Source organism: Zootoca vivipara, chromosome 8, assembly GCF_965207765.1.
Source record: "Zootoca vivipara chromosome 8, rZooViv2.hap1.1, whole genome shotgun sequence".
Classification (NCBI taxonomy): Eukaryota; Metazoa; Chordata; class Lepidosauria; order Squamata; family Lacertidae; genus Zootoca; species Zootoca vivipara.
Genome location: NC_142591.1, coordinates 2242329 through 2265003, shown reverse-complemented (window position 1 = coordinate 2265003; position 22675 = coordinate 2242329). Strand labels below are relative to the sequence as shown.

At 41.6% G+C, this 22675-nt stretch overlaps 1 protein-coding gene across 6 annotated transcripts in view; it reads right to left on the bottom strand.

Annotated features, from left to right (window-relative positions):
- Positions 1-22675, bottom strand: part of RALGAPA2 (Ral GTPase activating protein catalytic subunit alpha 2) — a 187340-nt gene that overhangs the window by 148656 nt on the left and 16009 nt on the right. For 5 of the 6 annotated variants that reach the window (XM_088675912.1, XM_035101980.3, XM_035101982.3 and 2 more), the window contains exons 4-12: positions 21088-21137; positions 13988-14045; positions 12769-12812; positions 9850-10027; positions 8023-8138; positions 7367-7505; positions 6068-6267; positions 4198-4422; positions 2095-2265 (exon numbers count right to left, since the gene is read on the bottom strand). In XM_088675912.1, coding sequence (XP_088532038.1) covers positions 2095-2265; positions 4198-4422; positions 6068-6267; positions 7367-7505; positions 8023-8138; positions 9850-10027; positions 12769-12812; positions 13988-14045; positions 21088-21137 — 1181 coding nt within the window. The remainder of the gene's footprint in view (positions 1-2094; positions 2266-4197; positions 4423-6067; positions 6268-7366; positions 7506-8022; positions 8139-9849; positions 10028-12768; positions 12813-13987; positions 14046-21087; positions 21138-22675) is intronic. The other variant, XM_088675913.1, reaches the window with a different exon arrangement.

Genomic DNA, 22675 nt, shown 5'->3' with positions numbered 1-22675 from the left:
TCATTTCCCCTTGGGAACTCTTTGATGTTTCTGTAACGCTTTTAATAGATACAAAAGGATCTTGACTGGCTGGTTTGCAACATATTAACTTCTACATCATTTTGCAACATAAATTGCACTCTATAGAGCTAAAGGACTGGAATTATATGCCGTTTTAAATTGAGACTGTTGGCCCCTGGCTGCAGCTGGTGTTGCCTCAGGTAGTGACTGAGAAAAATCTGACCTTGAGATACCAGGCTGCTGAAGTTTTATTTTGATATGGAAGGAGCTGCAGCTGCAAAAACAAGAAGGAAGGGCTCTGTCTCACCAATTTTTGAGGAGCAAGTTCTTCAAATGCTTAGAGTATTAAAGGAAGGACAAGATAAGAATTCAGAAGAGCTAAAAAAAATTACAGAGGAGCTGAAAGAAATTAAAGGTGAACTAGGCTGCCTAAATGAAGAAATCCAACAGCTAAAGACACAAGTCACTGGAGTGGAGGAAAGAGTTACGCAGCTTGAGTCAGGTAGAGTCCAGGACCTCGAAAGGCAGAATTATCAAGCGCAGATTGCGATAGCCTTCTTACAAATGAGAGAGAGAGAGAGAAATTTAAGAATTCGCGGATTCCCGATAATTGAACAAGACAATTTGAAGGCAGCTTTAATCCAGGAATTTAAGACATCCTAGGAACTGACAGAGGAGGAATTGGAGGGGGAAATTGTGAAAGCCAACAGGTTTGGAACAAGATCAAAAAAGGAGACAAAATTTGTTAGTGATTGCCTGGTGACCTTTCAAAAAAAGGAACAGAGAGATAAGATTCTTGGACTACACTATCAGAAAAGATTGAAAGTCCAGGGATCCCAGGTTGCGTTGTTAGATATCCCAATATTTTTCCTGGAATTAAGAAATAATTATACAACTGCCTTGAGGAAAAAAGGGATTTATTTCTGTTGGGAATTCCCTGAAGGGCTTTATTTCAAATACCAACAAAAGAAGATTAGGATTAAGACTGGGGGGGGGAGGAGATTTCTACAGAAGAACACGAAGGATTTTGAAGTTGAATCAGGATCAGGACCTAGGCTGCCAACTGGATCCCCTTTGTTTTCGGATTTGGGACTTGGACTTGGGGCTGGACCAGGAGCATCAGATTAAATCATCATGGCCTTAAGGATTCTATCTTGGAATGTGAACAGTTTAAATTCATGTCCTAAAAGAAACTGAATTTACCACGTGTTAGTAAAAAAAATTTTGGGATGTGATTTGTTTACAAGAAACTCATGTGATGAGAAAACATAGAAGGATTTTGCAAAATAAAAGGCTTGGAGAAGAATTTATTTCGGCAGATAAAGTTAAAAAATGAGGAGTGGTAATTTATGTGAAGGAAAGATTCAAAGCAAAATAATTGTTTAAAGATGAAGAAGGGAGATACGTTGCCGTTGAAGTAACAGCGCAAGGCGGAAAAAAAATTATTACTTGGAATTTACAAAAATAGTTCTGGGCGCCACAGTTCAAGAATGATACTGACAAGCTGGAACGTGTCCAGAGGAGGGCAACCAAAATGGTCAAAGGCCTGGAAACAATGCCTTATGAGGAACGGCATAGGGAGCTGGGCATGTTTAGCCTGGAGAAGAGAAGGTTAAGGGGTGCTATGATAGCCATGTTCAAATATGTTAAAGGATGCCATATAGAGGAGGGAGAAAGGTTGTTTTCTGCTGCTCCAGAGAAGTGGACACGGAGCAATGGATTCAAACTACAAGAAAGAAGATTCCACCTAAACATTAGGAAGAACTTCCTGACAGTAAGAGCTGTTTGACAGTGGAATTTGCTGCCAAGGAGTGTGGTGGAGTCTCCTTCTTTGGAGGTCTTTAAGCGGAGGCTTGACAGCCATCTGTCAGGAATGCTTTGATGGTGTTTCCTGCTTGGCAGGGGGTTGGACTGGATGGTCCTTGTGGTCTCTTCCAACTCTATGATTCTATGATTCTAAATGAAACTAAGTTAATAGAACTTTGTGAAGTTCTAATATTCTTAGCCTGGCCAGTCATCATAAAGCACACAAACCTCAATTAATTATTACACATTATAAACTATCCACCTATTTAATAAAGGCTGGTAGCATACATGTTTGTCATCTGTTTCTGCTGTTGGATGGTCTAAGACGTCATCATCATGAACTATTTCCTTCATATCAGGTTCTTCCATGAACACAGGCTTCTCTTGGAGTATCCACTTCCTATATACCTTCACTACTTTTTCTGTTGACGATATCTCCGATGAAGGCAATAAAAAAGCCTAAAATGTCAACAATACACATTACTGATACATAAGAGAAATAAAGTACACTTGTACAGATTGAAAGTACATTACAGATCAATGTCTGCAGGCCAGAAGCAGCTCCTGGTGCTCTCCTATCTGGCCTACAGCATCTCCTCCTTGGCCCACTGCAATTAGGCTTGGGAAAAAAACATTCTGCTAGAAGTCTTTTTCAAGCCTTACTGTGCTGCAGGGAGGAATTTCAAGGACTTCCCCTTCCAAGCTGCAATTTCCCTCCCTACCCATGCCATAATTAGGCTTGAAAGACACATTTTTTGTACAATAGAAGTTTTTCCCTTCTAATAGATCAGCGGTGGTAAGAGTGAGTGTACTGTATGTGTGTGCTATACCCATCTTAGATCAGAAGAGAGCTATCCAAAACAATTTTAGATTTGGTTACGCCACTGCAATGCACCACTTCAATCCAACAAGCCAATATGCAAATAAATAAAAAGGAGCATGCATTGCATAACAAGAAAATTACGCAATAAGATCAAGAGAAGCCAAACTATAGGATAATGAACGAAGAGATCTGCAATTTTTTTAAAAAATAATGATCAGCCTTTTAAAAGTTTTTGAATAACAAATGATTTTCTGATTTTACAAAGCCATGTGTAAGTAGTAAGGGCATTTTTGTTGATAGAACAGACCCTCTACAAATTAGGCTACAATTCTATGCATGTTTTTTGGAAGTAAAACCCACTGAACATACAAGCTTGGACATCCATGTAAACAGACAGAATTAGACTTTATATCAAATAAATTCTGTAACACAAAACCACCAACCAAGTCAGATATTTATAACAGGTACAATTGGTTTGGCTTTATACTTTTCTTCCTCTACTGTGTCATTGTAAATGAGGATTCAACTTGGTGTTGGTTCACAAATTCCATATCACCTCACTATAAGTTAGATTTCTTAGTCCCTTCTTGGGGTAACATAGGGATCAAAAATACAAATACAGTGGTGCCTTGGTTCTTGAACTTAATCTGTTCTGGGAGTCTGTTTGACTTTCGAAACGGTTTGAAAACCAAGGTGTGGCTTCTGATTGGCTGCAGGGGCTTCCTGCACTCAATCACAAGCCGCAGAAGCTATGTCGGACATTCTCTGAAAAAGGTTCGAAAAACTGGAACAGTCACCTCCGGGTTTGTGGTGTTCAGGAATCGATTTGTTCGGGAGCCAAGCCATTCAACTACCAAGGTACCACTGTAATTGCCTTTGAACATTCAAATATGTAAATGTCCAAGTTAAACTAAATAGTGCAATTCAAAAGCATGTCAGAAGAGGGCATATTCCATCTAACAATATTCAAGTTTTCCTTTTCTGAAAAGCTAAGAGCAGGGAGAAAAACCCAGCTCCTTGTCTTTCACCTATATCTTAATAGAAAAAGTGGTACTTTTCACAGGCAGCACGTTTGACATTTTTGTGCACTTTATCTCTCTTATTATTTTCACCATAACAGTCACACTTGTATATCCCCACAATTTTCTCTCTAGAGAGAAGCAAAATATTTTTAGCTGAATTATCTCAGCCTTTATTACAACTTTAACATTTTGCACCACAATCCTAAGTTTATTCAGAAATAAGTCCCAGTGAAATCAATTGGACTTACTCTTTAGGTACATGAGCTCAGGATTGCCACCATAGCTTTATTGTGCTTTTATCTTCCATACACCTCTATAAATATTTTACTCATACTTTCCCAAGACCTCAGGGGAAGATTACATTGATTTATTTTACCTTGACAGCAACCTACAGTGATGTAGGTTATGAAAAGAGATACAGTATAGACTGGCCCAAGTCTCCCCAGTACATGTCAGCACTGGGCAAGGATTTAACGTGGAAATCATGGTCTAAACCTAGCACACTACTACATTTCCATAGCATACATACATTTACCCACAACTAACCTGACGAAATACTTCATTGACAAAATTGACATAACCTCGTGTAGACAAAAGGATCTGTTGCACCATCTCATAGACGACCCGGTGTTGTTCTTCAATACTGCAAAAGCTGGAATCACTGAGCCTCCTCTCAGTCAACGTGCCATTAGTTGAATGACTTTTCTCCTGATCCAATACAACACTGTTCTCCACTTCAGAATTCTTATCTTGAATGGCACCACCCACACTCTTAAGTAACATTGGGGAGTGGGGAGAGAGAAGACAGCAAATTATAATTTATAAACCTAATAAGTAGTGGCTTAGCATTATGTGTGAATCTTTTACATAGTTCAAGATACATTTGTTTAAATCCATGTTTAAAGCAGATCATTAAGCAAACAGTCTGTGAACACCTAGAAAGGAAAACTGTGATCACTAAAAGTCAGCATGGGTTTCTGAAAAACAGGTCATGCCAGACTAATCTGATCTCATTTTTTGACAGAGTCACAAGCCTGGTAGATGAAGGGAATGCTGTGGATATAGCCTATCTTGATTTCAGCAAGGCCTTTGACAAGGTGCCCCATGATATTCCTGTAAATAAGCTAGTAAAATGCGGGCTAGACAATGCTACCATTCAATGGATTTGTAACTGACTGACTGACCGAACCCAAAGGGTGCTCATCAATGGCTTCCCTTCATCCTGGAGAGAAGTGACTAGTGGGGTGCCACAGGGTTCTGTCTTGGGCCCAGTCTTATTAGACATCTTTATCAATGACTTGGATGATGGGCTTGAGGGCATCCTGAGCAAGTTTGCAGATGACACCAAATTGGGAGGGGTGGCTAATACCCCAGAGGACAGGGTCACACTTCAAAATGACCTTAACAGATTAGACAACTGGGCCAAAGCAAACAAGATGAATTTTAACAGGGAGAAATGTGAAGTACTACACTTGGGCAAAAAAATGAAAGGCACAAATACAGGATGGGTGACACCTGGCTTGAGAGCAGTAAAAAGGATCTAGGAGACATGAGTCAACAGTGTGATGTAGCAGCTAAAAAAGCCAATGCAATTCTGGGCTGTATCAATAGGACTATAGCATCTAGATAAAGGGAAGTAATAGTACCACTGTATTCTGCTCTGGTCAGACCTCACTTGGAGTACTGTTCTGGGCACCACAGTTGAAGAAGGATACTGACAAGCTGGAACGTGTCCAGAGGAGGGCAACCAAAATGGTCAAAGGCCTGGAAACGATGCCTTATGAGGAACGGCTTAGGGAGCTGGGCATGTTTAGCCTGGAGAAGAGAATTTTAAGGGGTGATATGATAGCCATGTTCAAATATGTTAAAGGATGCCATATAGAGGAGGGAGAAAGGTTGTTTTCTGCTGCTCCAGAGAAGCGGACACGGAGCAACGGATTCAAACTACAAGAAAGAAGATTCCACCTAAACATTAGGAAGAACTTCCTGACAGTAAGAGCTGTTTGACAGTGGAATTTGCTGCCAAGGAGTGTGGTGGAGTCTCCTTCTTTGGAGGTCTTTAAGCAGAGGCTTGGCAGCCATCTGTCAGGAATGCTTTGATGGTGTTTCCTGCTTGGCAGGGGGTTGGACTGGATGGTCCTTGTGGTCTCTTCCAACTCTATGAGTCTATGATTCATTTTTTATAACTGCCAATTGTCACAAAGATGTTATTCTATTATTAAAGAAAAGTTTATTTCAGAACACATTCTATGTAATTATGGCTAGCAGTAACTCTCAAAATGCACAAATAGAATGGGTAAATAACTCTTTAAAAGCCCATGTAAATATCACAGTTCATTTAACAAAGCATTAGTTGTAATATTCCAATTTAACATTTTTTAAAGGAATACAAACATGTATACAATTTACAACTCACTTGAATGATTCTGGGCAAAACGTCCCCTCCATTTTTAGAATTCTGTGTTGGTGTGAAGTATTTCTTTTCCAGAAAAAAGTTTACAAGCCATTTAATAAAGGCTACACGAGCAGTCATGTATGGTATTTTTGTGCTATAAATGTTTTCATTATTACAAGCTACACTAACATACGCTGGTTTGGGTCGCAGGCCAGGAATGTCTGTAAATCAGAAAACAGAAAATCTATATATATATAAATGTAGGCATTGTGCGTGCGGAGGTCACAGCCTTTCTCCGTAACTGCTGAACCGTAATGTAACAAATTTGGCCACAACGTTCCATGCCCATCAAGGAGGGATCTGGTATTTAAAAAATTCAAAAAACCACACCTTTCACACCTAAAATAATTATTAAACACAAAAAGTGGCGTCCAAGTTAGACGTCACCACCAGAAGCTCTGAAGACTCCAGCAGCATCCAATAGAAAGGCAGATCACACGCTGCCGCCTCCAAAGCTGCGCTGCCAGATGACATCACAAAATTCCACAGCAACCAACTGAAAACAAGGCCCAGCTTTTTCAATAGGCCGCAGCATTGCCAAGCAGTGAAAACTGAGTAGGCCACACCATTCACTAGGCCACAGGCAAAAACAAACAGAATAGGGCCTTTCACAATTGGGGGGGGCACAGGGATGAGGCACAACAAGGGGGGGACACATAGCCATGGGGGGGGGGAGGACCCTGAGTCAGCCAAAGCAGTGGGGGGGGGGGGTGTTGGACAGCTTTCCACTCCTACAACTTGATTATATAAAAAGACATAACACTCAGATTGTTTTCCCTTTAGCTTTTAGAGAGAAGTGAAGCTTTTACTACACCATTGTTAAAATCATGCCTATTGATTAAAAGACAAAGGTTGCAATCCAATGCATGCTTACCTGAAAGGAGAACACATTTAGGTAAGTGGGACTTCCTCCAAGCAAGCATGTATAGGATCAGGCTGTAAGATCCTTAACCCTAAACACATTCACTTCCCTAATCATTCTTGTAATCCTTACCTACCTCTAAGGTAGATAAATATTATATCATCCCCATATTGCAGGAGGTTGGCTGAAGCTAAAGAACCATGACATGCCTGGTGTCCCCTGATGGGCACCCTTCTGCCACTCCGATGGTTCTCTGGATCAGAGTGAACATATTTAGAACCAGAGTGCATAATAAGAAAATATATTCAAATGTGTATAAAGAGACATTAAGAGACGCATGGAAAATATACGTATCTCACACTTTATTTGGAAAAAATAAAAATAAAATGGCTACTCACCAAGCACAGGTTTGTATACATTGGTTAGTTTTGTAAAAGAGGGAAATAAATGAGGAAGGTAATACTTTCTGAACAATGCAAAGAGAAACTTAAATCCAGTATCACAGTTCTCTTTATTCTTCCATTCCAAGCTTGCAGCCTATACCAGAGTAAGGAGTGTCATGTTAATACACAGCATACTGAAAAATAAGTCTTAATGAAACACTTTAAATGAACTCTTTTTAAAAATGCTCTGGTATCCAATCCCCTATTTAGGCCTCAAGACAGACAACAGTTTAAAAATCAAGCAGACACTAAAAAGAAAGTACTGAGTTACTGATGTAACTCTGGTAGCTATTGAAAACACCTCTCTTCATTATCTTATTGTTCGAATACAGTGCACAGTCAATACAGACAAGATCTTGGCTGATCTTAAAGGTCATGTTGGAACACAGGGGAAGAGGCAGTGCCATATAGGGAATGTATAGGACCCAAGCCTAGACTCTGACTTATGAAGTGCACACATTAATAATGAAGATCCTCAGTGGCGGATTATGGAATTGTGCCCTTACAATATACTCTGCTTTGTTATCTTGTGCTTATTTAGATATGATGTGAGCAACTGAATATATAATCAAGTTAACCGACACTAAAGAAGCAGATTTACATGTAATTACCTGGATTACCATATATTTTAACAGTAGCTGAAGGAAATAGCATGTTGGGTCCTCGGCAGTTTTTTCTCCAGAAACATGTGGTAAAAGTGGAGTTATTTCTTCAGCATAAATCTTTTCTAAAATAAAAAAAGAAGTAATTTTTGAAAGATTTAAGACACAGTTGCACAAATGCCTTCTTTTTTAAAATGAAAAATTGGGGGTGGGAGCTCAGTCAGCTCAAGTAGAGAGAATCCTCCACTTTAAGATGACTTTCCTCCTCTCCGGTAGAAGAAAATCCCCAGGATTATTGTTCAGTGAGGTATAAATACTCATGTCTATAGGGCCACTGGATCCAGAGCAGCCCAGGACTTCATGGCAGCTATGGGGCAGTCTGCAATTTCAAACACATGCAGCAGGCTGACACACTTTAGATTTCTTTTTCGCCCTTCTGAAGCCTTCATCTGCTGCACTAGATAATACCAAAGGCCTCAGGATAGTACTAGCCACAAACCTGAGTTCTTTATTGCTATATTGTGGAGAGAGATTTGCCAATTGTGTTATTGAGCTAGATCTGATCCTATAGTTTGGATTGTCTGCATTGTATAATTGTGAGTGTATGGCTTAGCCCCCCCCCCATATCCCTGGGATGACTTGCCTTGTGCCAAAGGGTAATGTAAACAAAACAGGATGCCCAGCTAAGCTATCAAGGCCGGATGACTGTCTTGTCTGATGCTAGCAGTCTGACGCAAAGAGCAGCAAGATAGTCAAGGCTGCCTGAGTCAGCATGTGTTTATGCATAAAACCGGACACAGGAAGATCCTTATATGTACTTGTGACCCCCTTGTGTGCGTGACCCCCTTGCGTGCACACATTTACAGAGGAGGGGGAAAGGGGCCCAAAGAAGTGTATAAGAAGCTTTGCAATTTGTGTTTCTCTACTCTTGTCGTGAGCTGATCACCTTGAGTCTCTTATTAATAAGAATTAAATTCTTTCTCTGAATTCAACCCCGGTGTCATTATTGACTATCTCTGTCCTGCCTGGGCGCAACTTAAAGGACACTTAGTAGCTGATAAGGCTACAATATAAATGGGGGTGGGGTCATTTTTAGACAAGTATCCTTTTTCTAAGTGTCCTTTTTCCTTTTCCCCCTTCCAACTGACACCCTCTATGTTCTGGAAGCCACTAAGACTAGATCCTTACCAGACTTTTGTGGGACTTTTAAAAATAAATCACTTCTCTTTTCAGTTGGGTAAATTTATATGCTTCTGCAAACCTGGGAGTAACCCAATTATGCAGAAACTACTGTGTTGTTTTTAGGTGACCCTCTGTAACTGAGAAAGTGACAGGCACTGGGCTACTAAAGGTTGATATCTGAAGGAACAGGTAGCACCTGCAGCAAAACTTTGCAGTGTATCCTCATATCCACAAGTGCTTCTCTTCAAGGTTCTAGTCAGCCATGTCTTCCTCCAGGGTACCAAATTCCATTCCTTTCCCTTGCTAATTTCCCTTTTTCTTTTCTAATTAACTCATTATCCCGGGGCTACTGAGCACCTCTCAATCATGCCCAAAGGAAGTACCTATAAGAACTTCTGGAGACACTTCCTAATGTGTGAGAGAGAATGCCGCTACTATGATGAAACCTGCAAAAATACTTGCACATTATCTAAAAAAAACCCCCACATTTTTTTCTTTTAAATTATTTTTTCCTCGAATGCAGATTTAGAGAGATTCAATCTATGGATTGACTAAAATTCATATGCTTCATCAACAAAGTTTCTTTAATCAGGTGACAGTGCAACTAAAAACTTAAGACACTTGAGAGAATATCAGAATATAGCAAAAACAAACCATCAGTGTGACTGGGAGGAGGGCTAATGAGGGTATCGAGTGTACATGGACCTCGTGAAGACATCACTGCAGGAAAACCAGGAACGAGGCAAGCAAAGGTTAACAGTTGCTCTTCTGCACAATTCGTCTGGAGAGCTTGTAACCAGAGAAGAAACAGTCTGATTCCTTCACATCTTATCTAGAAAGAAGACACATTTTAGAAAGCAATATAAAAAGAACAGTCCAGCAACGCTGGGAAAATAAGGAATAGACTTAACACCTTAATAAAGTACTTTGTTGTAACTGCTTTCAACCATTACTGCCATAAAGGGTCACTACATTCACTTTGCAGAGAAAGAGTTTTCCCTTTGAAAAAGTTCGTCATCAGTTGTTTAATTAGAGAAAAGATTTGGCACTACACTGTATAGTTAATACTGCCATATTTTCCGAAGTTCAGGTTTCAGACGGAACTGATATGACTTCCATTTATGCAATATGACTTCCACCCTCTCCTCCCCCTACACATGCCTCTTGGTGTCCCCAAATCAGTTCCAAAGGACTGGGGTAAACCTCAGAAAATATTCAGCAGGTGTGCAAGGGGAGGAGGGGAAAGTTCTGTTGTGCAAATGAAATTCTTTCTCAGGGGTCAGCAACCTTTTTCAGCCATGGGCCGGTCCACCTTCCCTCAGACCATGTAGTGGGCTGGACTATATTGGGTGTATGTGTGAATGAATGCCTATGCCCCACAAATAACCCAGGGATGCATTTTAAATAAAAGGATACATTCTTAACTCAGTCAGTACCCTCCCTTCAAGGCCTGCCCTTTCTCAAAACCTCTTGGGCGTGCATTACAAACAACAACAACCCATTTTTACAACTAACATTTAAAGAGTGGTGCAGATGGCAAATACATCTGCCCCCCCCCCTGAAATCACCCTTGACACCCATTCTGGACCACCCAGCATTCTGTTTTGGTGATGAATATTATCGATATCAATGCTGGGAACAAAAAGGAATATATAGGATCAAAGCTATTATGCCTATGTTAGCATCTTTATTAAAGGGCAAACTAAAAGACAGCCCACATAGTAAGCTCCAACTAACCCACTAATTAATTAACTAACTAATTAACTAACTAAACTCTTTTGTTCAGTACTGCAGCACAAAGGAGAAGGTCACTGCCCCCTGACTCTCTGTGAGCTACTTTGTATTAATGTGACCTTAAGTAATAAGGGTATGGCTTCTACTGGTAATATATACAAAATTCTACTTAGTAAAGTATCAGGCTCTTCCCAGGGGCTACGATCAATGTGGGAGAGTGATCTGGGCTTTTGGATAGAGGAACAAGTATGGGAAGCAATATGGTCTAAACCAGGCTTCCTCAACCTCAGCCTCAGCCTTTCAGATGTTTTGAGACTACAGTTCCCATCATGCCTGGCCACTGGTCCTGTTAGCTAGGGATTATGGGAGTTGTAGGCCAAAACCATCTGGAGGGCCGAGGTTGAGGAAGCCTGGTCTAAACCCCCACTTAAAGCTATCTCTGCAAGAATACAGGAAGCCAAACTGAAAACATTGCTAAGATGGCATTGGACTCCACTGCATCTATCTAGAACTGGCAAATGCTACTCCAGATTAGATTGGCAGGGTTGTGGACACACTGGAACTGTTGTCCATATGTGGTGGGACTGTTGCATAGCTCAGAGATCCAAACCTTTGATGCTATTTGCAGAATTACCTCCCAGGTACTTTCCCCAGACCCAGCATCGGCACTCCTATTCTTGGAGTGTGGGACCAACTAATCTATCATGCAGAAATCTCTTGTGCTCATGCTTCTTGCAGCAGCCAGACTGACAGTGGCTGACCATTGGAAGTCCTAATCATCTCCTTCTCAGGAGTGGCGGCTAGCGAAAGTATGGGACAGTGAATTGTCAGAACAACTGACATAAACTGAGAATCCATAATGATTCATTGAAAATAGATCCTTTCTACTCAATATGGCAGAAGTTTTTTTTTCCTATGCTAACTCAACTGAACAGCCCACTTGTTTTACTGTACATACAAGTATGTGGAGGGGTTTTATTGAGAACTGAAATGACCCACCTTTTTCTCCTCGGCAACAACTGAAAGTAGCATTGCACTTTCAGTAGTTTATTGGTTTTTTACCCCTCCTCTGTATCTGTGGGGTTTTTTTTGTACTTCTACATCTATTTTTATTCACCATATCCACGATTTTTATTGTATTCTGTATGTGTTTATGCCAATAAACTTTTATTTCTTGAGAAAGCAACTCAAAGAGGGTAAAAAGGTGTAATGGTGTTGCTGGCTTCCTCACGAGTAAGCAGCTCCAAACCCCATACTTGGTTTTTACAGGGTTTTATTATATATATATATGTACAAGACAGAGCATCAAAAAGTATGACTGTACTAATCCGATTCAGAACTCGGAAGCACCTCCCTTCGTGACTTCTGCCAACATAGCCCCCTGGGCACCTTGAACCTCCTCCGTTGGTCCCTCCTCTTCCCCCCCCCTCTCTTGGGGAGAGGGTGCTGGTGGAACACCTCCTCCACTAGAGCTGCTCAGTTGAGGGACCGGCGCTGTAGCTCCTGGAGCCTCCCCCTCTTGAGTGCTTTGGTCCGCCCTCTGTGACTCTCCCTCTGGAGCTATCGTCTCCTCAACACCTCCTCCTGAGCTCCAGTCCCACCTTCCGGAGGAAGCTGCCAGGCGCTAGGCTCTGGGGCTCTGGCAGCATCCGAGAGCCCTCGCTCCGATCCACCAGGCTCTCCGCTGAACCCTGGTGGTCCCCTGACACCCAGGTTAATAGGTAAATGGGGAGAGAGAAGTACTGAATTTCACATGTTGATTTGAATTAACATGTTGGTTTGTAAGCTTGGGTTGTAAACTTCTAATAAACAATGAATTTAAAACAGGAGTTGAAATACCTTAAGACAGTTTCCAGTGTGCAATAGTTTCTTCAAAACTGAACCTGAAGAGTAAAAGAAAAAATACAGCAGGAAATGGTGTCTTCAACAAGTGAGTTCATTATGGCTGTTTATATACTAACCCACATGTGCCATACTCCAGGATAAGGGTCATGACAAAGGAGTTGTGTTCCATATTTTTCATTGGCCACATCAGGCTAAGGCAGGCATCCCCAAACTTCGGCCTTTCAGATGTTTTGGACTACAATTCCCATCATCCCTGACCACTGGTCCTGTTAGCTAGGGATCATGGGAGTTGTAGGCCAAAACATCTGGAGGGCCGCAGTTTGGGGGTGCCTGGGCTAAGGGGTTAAATAACACACCAACTCACACCTGGTCAGCTGTACAGCTTTATTCCAGGTATGGAGCTTCACATCCCTGCTTCCACCTATGTTGTAGATTTCTTTTACCGGTAGTAAAGCCTTTCAATGAGGGCTTCACTCCTGGGGCATGATTCCATAATTCCTTCTCTAAAGGTTCCAATCCTCTCTTTCCCACTCCAGTCTTCTCAGAAGTGAATCCCAAACTGCAGGGACAGTAAGACCTTCTAAGTAACCTTGGTGTTCTGGAAGAACCTCTCACTACAGAGTGTCTTCCCTCAATGCCTGTCTTAAGTCCAGAACTCCTATGCTTCCACAAGGAGAGGGGCTGGGTAAACCCAGGAGGCTGCAATTCCATTTCTGGTCCTGTTCAATGGGGCTTAAGGGGATAACATGCAGGTGACCTCTGGCAGGGGGGTGAGAGCCAAGTCTTCCCAATTTCCTTGGAGAAGTCTTACTTTAGCGTCTGCCTATTGCAACCTGTTTCCTGCACCCTGCCCTTCTTCCCTCCTCCATGTTTTCCCACCCTCTGTTCTGCCTAAGGCATGATACCCTCCCATCAGTCAGATGATTGATGCTCCTCCTCCTTCCAAGGTAGAGACTTCAGGCACCACCCAAATGTGGTCTCTTCAGGAGCTGTTGCCTACTTGGCATCTGGTGGTATGATGGGCCAGCAAGCCTCGACATCTCTTCACAGCAACTTATTCTTACAATAATAAATGGTAGTAATAAGACAATGATAAATGGTAGTAATAAGAAAAGTACCGTCTAGCTCCATTAAAATCATTTGACATTTGTACACTGGCTTTAGTGAAAGTGGAGATATATATATAAAAGAATTAAAGCCAAACCTCACTTACCTATGCTGTGGAAATGCCACCGGTAGAAAATTCTTTCTGGAAGTAGTTGTAATATTTTCTGGAGAACACAGATAATTAATATTTTATATCATATTGACAAAACAGCTACTTGGCATCTAGTTTACATCACTTAAGTGCAACACAGGTTAGGGTTTTTTAGGGAGGGTCAACACTGTCAAATAATTTCTTTTACACTTAAGCCTTCTGCTGACATGGAAAGAATCTCTTCACCAAAAGTATAAGAATCTTAGCAGAGACTTTACCTCTGGAATTTACAACATTGCTCAGAATTATTCATTATTGATCATTGTTAAGGAAAATTAGTTAAATCAAGCAGTCAACTGCCTTGTGTTTATGCTTTATGAAGTAGCTAGTACTCAAGCATTGTAAATACTTATGTTCAGGCAGCTCTGGCAATACATAATCTTAATGACAGGTGACAACTGGTCTCTGTCTCTCTCATACACACAATTCCTGCATTGCAGGAGGTTGGGCTAGATGACCCTTGGGGTCCCTTCCAACTCCACAATTCTATGATTCTATTATCTATATTTTTCCCCTGAGAGGTATTAAGAAAAAACAACTGTATCATTCTACTTCTAAATAGGTTGGGCTCTGCTCTACGTTACAAGTTTTTCCCCATTAAGGCTGGCTGAGGCTTTGCCTGAGGACAAAATGACACCCACCAACTCCCCATTGAGTGGCCAACTGGAATGGCTGCTGAATCCTAGTTCAAAACTAATAACAAAGCACTGCATTACTCCTGAGAGGGATCAGCAGGGTAGTTATAAAGGTGGAGGGTAAGGTGCTTTGACACACAGCTCTTTCTCCAACAGAAGGGTATGGTCAGGGAGCTCAGGAGGAAAAACTGAGGCAGTGGCAGCAGGTGGGCATGTAGAAGAGGTGGTGGGTGGGTGCAAAGGAGGCAGAGGCACAGGGGTGTAGCATGGGGGGAGCTGCTGGGGCGATGGCCCCAGGCACATTTTTATAGGGGCTGCTACTCACACTGCCCTACCAACCCTGTGCTGCTTTGCAAGGCTGGGGTCGCAAATAATAATAATAATAATAATAATAATAATAATAATAATAATAATAATTTATACCCCGCCCATCTGGCTGGGTCTCCCCAGCCACTCTGGGTGGCTTCCAACAGAAAAATAAAACATAGTAATCTATTAAACATTAAAAGCCTCCCTGAACAGGGCTGCCTTCAGATGTCTTCTAAAAGTCTGGTAGTTGTTTTCCTCTTTGACATCTGTTGGGAGGGCGGTCCACAGGGCGGGCGCCACCACCGAGAAGGCCCTCTGCCTAGTTCCCTGCAACTTGGCTTCTCGCAACGAGGGAACCGCCAGAAGGCCCTCGGTGCTGGACCTCAGTGTCCGGGCAGAATGATGGAGGTGGAGACGCTCCTTCAGGTATACTGGACGGAGGCCATTTAGGGCTTTAAAGGTCAGCACCAACACTTTGAATTGTGCTCGGAAGGGGTGGCAAGTGGCACACTCCTTGGAGGCTACAACTGCCACCTGAGGTGATGGCCTCAGCTCCGCTCATGGGCAGGCTAGACCTTATTTGGAGTATGATTTAGTTGAATATCACCCACTGTCAGTATGCTATGCTTGTATCCTTAACATATGATTTTGCACACCTTGAGCTGATGAGAATCATATGCCTTAAGCATTTGTGCCTAACAAAAGCGAAAGACCTCTTCCAGTATGTGTGTGTGTGTGTGTGTGTGTATATATGTATATATATATATATATATATATATATATATATATATATATATATATATATATATTGACAGTGAACTCCAAATAGCTACTGGTAGTGAGATTTTGTTTTTCTTTTCAGAGTAAGGTAAAGGTAAAGGGACCCCTGACCATTAGGTCCAGTCGTGACTGACTCTGGGGTTGTGGCGCTCATCTCGCGTTATTGGCCGAGGGAGCCAGCGTACAACTTCCAAGTCATGTGGCCAGCATGACAAAGCCACTTCTGGCGAACCAGAATATCAGATATTTGTATATCAGAGTAAAGATATACAAAATAACTTAAGAAACCCCATGGCGCAGAATATTCCTTTTTATGCTGTACTTTATTCATATGGAAATCCATTGGCACACTTGAAATAGAAATTAGGTATTATGTCAAAGAAATACATCAGGGGATCTGTCAGTTCTTTGATTCATAGCCGTCTTTCCTCCAGGCTATTGCATGACTAAGAATAATGTGAAGCATAACTTTGACATAGAGCAGCTGCTCTGATAAGCAGAGGAGTTCAAGTTAGGTGGCTAGCTCAAATCCCGTTAAGAGAAACCTCTTTAATTGGAAGTTCCCTGTCTGCTTCAACAGCCATGGTGGCAGTAAGGAAGACTGTGGGTCCACTGGGGCCTCTGAGCTGGAGTCCTTGGAATCAGGAGACAGCAACACAAATTCCTCAGGCCAGACAAAATGGGTTCCACTTGCCCCACAGCTTCCAGGACAGAGGCACACTAGTGGTTTGCTCTAAGGGCAGGACCTCTCCTATTCCAATTCCACCTCTGAATCCACCACTTCACCACTGAAGATCGTCAGTTGGACTGTTGATTATAACACCCATTATTTGCACCCACAGTTTATTTGAATAGCTGTACTATTTTAGGTTTCTTTATTTAAAATGTTTTTACCCTGCCTTTTTATTTATAAGCCTTTCAAAGAAAGCTTACAAATTTGAAATATAACATTATAATTATTTAAAATACAAAAATAACAGCTCAGATTAAAATAATAGAATCATTTTACAGTAGAACCCTCCAGATTAAACACTTGAGGACAATGTTCCATGTATAGAGTGCCATGACTGGTCCTCTGGTGATTACCTACCTGATCCTTGATACTGGGAGCTCTTGGAAAAGGGTCCCAAATTACCATCATTGTAATTGTGCATATTTGTACAATTGACGTAAACCTTTACATAGCTAGACTGTAAAACTGTATAGGGTTTAGGATTTAAATTAGCACCTTTGAGTTGTGCTTGGTAACAGACCAGAAGCCAACAAAACTATTTTAAAATTGGCAAAATGTTCCATTAGTCCAGTTTCATTCAATAGCCTAACAACTGTATTTTGGACCAGTTGTATTTTCAAGTTAAAACTGCTTAATTGCTCTACCACTTTTGGATTGAATTGGCACAATGAAATGTTACCACACTACATGTGTCAGTTGGCTTACCAATGCCAGGATGCCTGCTATCTGGGTTTTTTTTAAAAGAGCGGTAACGTCTATATGTAGGATAACCCTTCATACAACTGATGAAATGGACTTTAGTCAACAAAACCTTAACAGGCTACAATAGTGTTATTTTTGTTTCAAAGTACAGGCATCCCCCACTTACGTGCATTCTACTTCAGCGTTTCTCAACCACTGTTCCGCGGCACACTAGTATGCCGCAAGACGCTGGCTGGTGTGCCGCGACGTGCGGCAACGAGAAGGGCAATTTGCATTGAACACTAACCCGCCGGAAAGCAATATTTCTCCTCCTCTTTCCCAAAGCTCAGTGCAAACGAGCCTGGCGGCCGCCAATACACAACACTGACCCGCCGGAAAGCAATATTTGGCAAGTGTTTCTTACAGTCATAATTATAATATAGGGCGGCACAGAGTTAAATTTTTTAACTTTTTTAATGGTGGTGTGCCTCGTGATTTTTTTCACGGAACAAGTGTGCCGTGGCCCAAAAAAGGTTGAGAAACACTGTTCTACTTGTGTGCAACCATGTATACACGCAGCGCCGGGAAATAAATAAATAAATAAATAAATAAATAAATAAATAAAATCATACCAGGAAATGTCGAGAGAGAGCTGGAGAGTCCTGGTGGCTTTCCAGGAGCCCTTCCTTGGGGCCCTAAGAGGTGGAGGAAGCCCTGAAGAGACCTGAGGCACAGTGGGCCTTTGTTTAGGCTGCTTACTCTCCCCGCCTAACAGCTACTGTGCCAAACAGCACAGCAGCAGCCATTTTTCTGTGTGTCCTCCAGCCACCCCCAGAGCTTCAATGCTAGAGAGCGAGCGGAAAAGCAGAGACTTTATAGAGGGTGCTCCCTGCTTTAAAGGTAAAAGGTAAAGGGAGCCCTGACCATTTGGTCCAGTCACAGACGACTCTGGGGTTCCGGTGCTCATCTCGCTTTACTGGCCGAGGGAGCCGGCATACAGCTTCCGGGTCATGTGGCCAGCATGACAAAGCCGCTTCTGGCGAACCGGAGCAGCGCACAGAAACACCATTTACTGTATTTTCCTGCGTATAAGACTACTTTTAACCCAGGAAAATCTTCTCAAAAGTTGGGGGTCGTCTTATACACTGGGTCGTCTTATACGCAGCCACAGAAGCGATTTCTGGCGCTGTGGACATTTTGGGAACTGGGCAGCCCAGCGCCGGAAATCGCTTCTGCGCATGTCCAGATGCGATTTTCGGCTTCCAAACATGCACAGATGCGATTTCTGGTGCTGCGGACATTTTGGATATGGGCAGCGCGGGCATGTCCGGCCCACGGATGATCATAGGAAGAGGGGTAGTCTTATATGGCGAGTATATCCCAAACTCTATATTTTAACTAGAAAAATTGGGGGTCGTCTTATACGCCCAGTCGTTTTATACGCCGGAAAATACAGTACCTTCCCGCCGGAGCGGTACCTATTTATCTACTTGCACTTTGATGTGCTTTCGAATGGCTAGGTTGGCAGGAGCAGGGACCGAGCAAAAGGAGCTCACTCCGTTGCAGGGATTCGAACCGCCGACCTTCTGATTGGTAAGCTCTAGGCTCTGTGGTTTAGACGTCCACCCACGTCCCTGCTCTCCGCTTTACACTAGTTCAATTATGTGAGTGGGGCCCCGGAATGTAGCCCCCGTGTAAGTGGGGGGACGCCTGTAGTGTTCAAAGGCACCTTCCCCCTCCTATATAACACATTGCAGTATATGGTACAGTGTGTCTTGCAGGAGTTATACCATTTTATGCAAAAGGTCGGTGTTGGCTGCACTGAGGGATTGAGGATGAGAGAGAAACTTGGTGAACATTAAGACCCATGCCCCATTATAAGAGAGGGACAGGGAAACGGAAAGATTGGTGAGCCTGAGGACAACCTGAGACATCAGCTTCTACGTGTGAAGCACTGGATAGCAAGTGGAGATTGAGAGCACTCTAAACCCACCCACATTATGAAGCCATCTGCACTTTCTTACTTGGGGGAATACTTAGCTCTCCAGTGATATTCTTCCCATCTTTCTGCCAGGGGCAGTGGTTCCTCTGAAGCAGCTATGGCTAAGGGCAGGCATGAGTTGTGCCCTTGAGATATACCACACATTTACTTTTAATGCAAACAGAAGAATTATTCATCTCTGAGACCCAAGATATTTAAAGCTAATTTGTGAAATGTTATTAACACCACTCACACATAAGCAAGTGTTTCAAAATCTACAATAATTATGTAAATCTGTTTACTCATCTGGGATGTAGCTCAATTCTGATTCCAGATGCCAAACATTAATAATCCTAATTAACTGTTTAACTAATTAAAATAGAACATGGGGGAAGTTTTATTCCTGCTGACATAGGATGAAATATGCCAAACAACCAATCAATTAACTTAATTTGCTAGGGTTTAGAAATACAAATGTTTAATTCAGATGACATTTACGCAGTTTCTCCATCCCGCATTTGCTCTGAAGGATCCATAATGGGTTTATAACAGCTCCTTTCCAAAGGACAATTCTAATAATAACTATAGGATAGTACTATTAATTTATCAATTATTTTTTAACTGCTGGAAGTAAGCATTCAGGTTACACCGGATTTCTCTTTAGGCTTAATGAATGAGCAAAACTAAACACACACGTCACATGGTTATGGCAATAATAACCTGTCTGCAGATTTTCGAAAGGAAAAAAAGTTGTAAAAAATGAAGCAGCCACCCTTATGAAATCATTAGGCCTTGCTGAGAGGATTCAGGTAAATGCCTTCTAAGTATTAAAGTATTAAAAAAAATCTTTAACCAAACCAAACCAAACCAAACCAAACCAAACCCAAGAACACTACCACCAAGAGACTGGATGAAAATATTGGACTACACTTCATTCTTGTCATACACTACTGTCTATCAGTGCCCACCCACCTTTGCAGAGTTTTCTAAACTATAATAACATCTCCACTTTGCAACGTGTATTTTATTTGCATTAGCAGAGCAATTTTTAAAATGTTTATATGTTGAGAAAAAAATCCCACATTTTTACAATGAAATTAAACCTGAGTTAGAAATAGCACAAACACCCAGCTTTGCTGCTACCTTTTGCTTTTGGACAGACATGCTACTGCCCAATCTCAGCTACACTACAATCATGGATTTTCTAATTACTTTCTGTGTACAACAATCACTTATAAAGAATAAGCAAATCCCTTCAAAATGAACCGGGTGTGTGGGGTGTGTGTGGCTTGGTTTCCAGCCAAGGTGAACCTGTGAAGCTTGTCCTCCCTGATGAATTATGTTTTTTTTAAAGCAGGACTGTCCAAGTATCAGTGACACATTGAAGCCAGAAGCAGACTTCCTGTTTCAGCACAGGTCAGGAGTTCTTTATCCACTGGCTACCATTGGCTCTTTGGTCTGTCAGACAAGCATGGGAAGGGCCAAGTGCCGTGCAAAAACGCCAACCATCAATCACAGCTCCGACTTCAATCATTGACTAAAAACACTGAAGGGCAGAAAGTGGCTCATCTCTCAAAAAGCAAGAGCCTTGAATGGTGCCTACAGATTTTGCCTCATAGCTTTTGCTCTACAAGAGTTAGAAACTCAGTGCCCTTGCAGGACAGACATAAAATGCAGGCAGTCTTCTAATCCCACTTCGACTTCCAGTTAAGTCACTGGAAACATGATAGGGACTAGATGTCAGGCTAATTTTCTTTAAATCACTCACTGAATGTGAGAAAGAGGGGGTCTGCCCACAATTTAAAATAGAGGAAAATAGCCATAAATCCCACTTTACAGTTTGTGGGGAAATAAATGTTTGTCAGAAATGTAACTTATTCACTATTATCATGAAGGAACCATAACGTTGAGTAAGTACTGAAATGTGATAACTTACTTCAAAAAGAAAGAGAATGGAGTCCAGCTCCTCCCTTTGTGACTTATTCCCTGGGAGAAAAGGAATGTTTCCAGTCAGTATGGATAAATACAATACACTACTCTGTTAATAAAGCCTATCAGACTGCTAGCTTTCAAATTCAGTGCTCTGCTCGCATATCTACTACACAAAAGTATGCAACAGTACAAAGGAGCAGTATTGTAAGCATACAGTGTCAGAAAAAAGTTAAAGATAAATCTCGGCTTCTTTCCTTCAACTGTTTGCTGTAATACCCTGTGGAACGCCCTCCCAACAGATGTCAAAAAGGAAAACAACTACCAGACTTTTAGGAGACATCTGAAGGCAGCCCTGTTCAGGGAGGCTTTTAATGTTTAATAGATTATTGTGCTTTATTCTTCTGTTGGAAGCCGCCCAGAGTGGCTGGGGAAACCCAGCCAGATGGGCGGGGTATAAATAATAAATTATTATTATTGTTGTTGTTGTTGTTGTTGTTAATAACTGACAGCCCAAAAAATGGCTCTCTGTCACACACGTTATGTCTTAAGGAATATTTAATGAGTAGAGAAGCCAGGATGTAATGGGAAGCAAAATCAAGAGGGGTCCAGTGTTCAGGAGAAAATGATACTGGCCTGGTTTTCATGAGATGGTAACCCAAACTATGGTTTTCCAAGACTGTGAAAATGTTCAAGCTCCTGGAAGCTTTGCTCTTCCCTGGTCCTTTTTGCTCCCATCCAACACTGAGCAAGGTTTAGCTTAGTATGTTCTCCAAACTGGGTCATGTGTTTAAGCTATCTCCTCAGCAACCATGAGCAGTAGCCAAAAACAATCTATATACCAGTATTAAACTTTCTATGGCAGCATAAAATCTACCCCTAGACCAGCCATACTTTCCTTTTTAATAAACTGAAGTAGAATCGTAGAATTGCAAAGTTGGAAGAGACCACAAAGGCATCTAGTCCAATCCCCTATAATTGCAGGATTTTTTTGCCAAATGTGGGGCTCGAATCCACAACCATGAGCTTAAGATTCTCCTGCTCTACCAAATGAGCTATCCCAGGCCCGTGTTATCTTGCTGTTTTGAAAAAAGATATACTACCCTGTTTCTCATATTTTAAGACATACCCATAAAATAAGCCATAGCAGGATTATTAAGCATTCAAGGAATATAAGCCATACCCCGAAAATAAGACATAGTGATAGGCACAGCAGCAATACCGGCCATGGCAGGAGGAGGAGGAGGAAAAATATAAGACATCCCCTGAAAATAAGCCATAGTGTGTTTTTTTTGAGGAAAAAATAAATATAAGACATGTCTTATAATATGAGAAACACGGTACTTAATAATTCTTCTCAGCAAATCAAATTCTTGCAAAATTTTCTGTATATAATATTTGTGTTTGATAAGTTTAGATATATACATTTCCTCATGGGTAATTAAAAAAGATATAATAATGACTTTTATGTACAATGCAAATAAAAGTATCATACACTTCTAAGGACATAATCTTTTAATAGCAAAAGTTTTGCCTCCTTTTTGCAATCACATAAAAATGTGTTCGGGGAGGGTAGGATGTGCTTCTTGTGCATG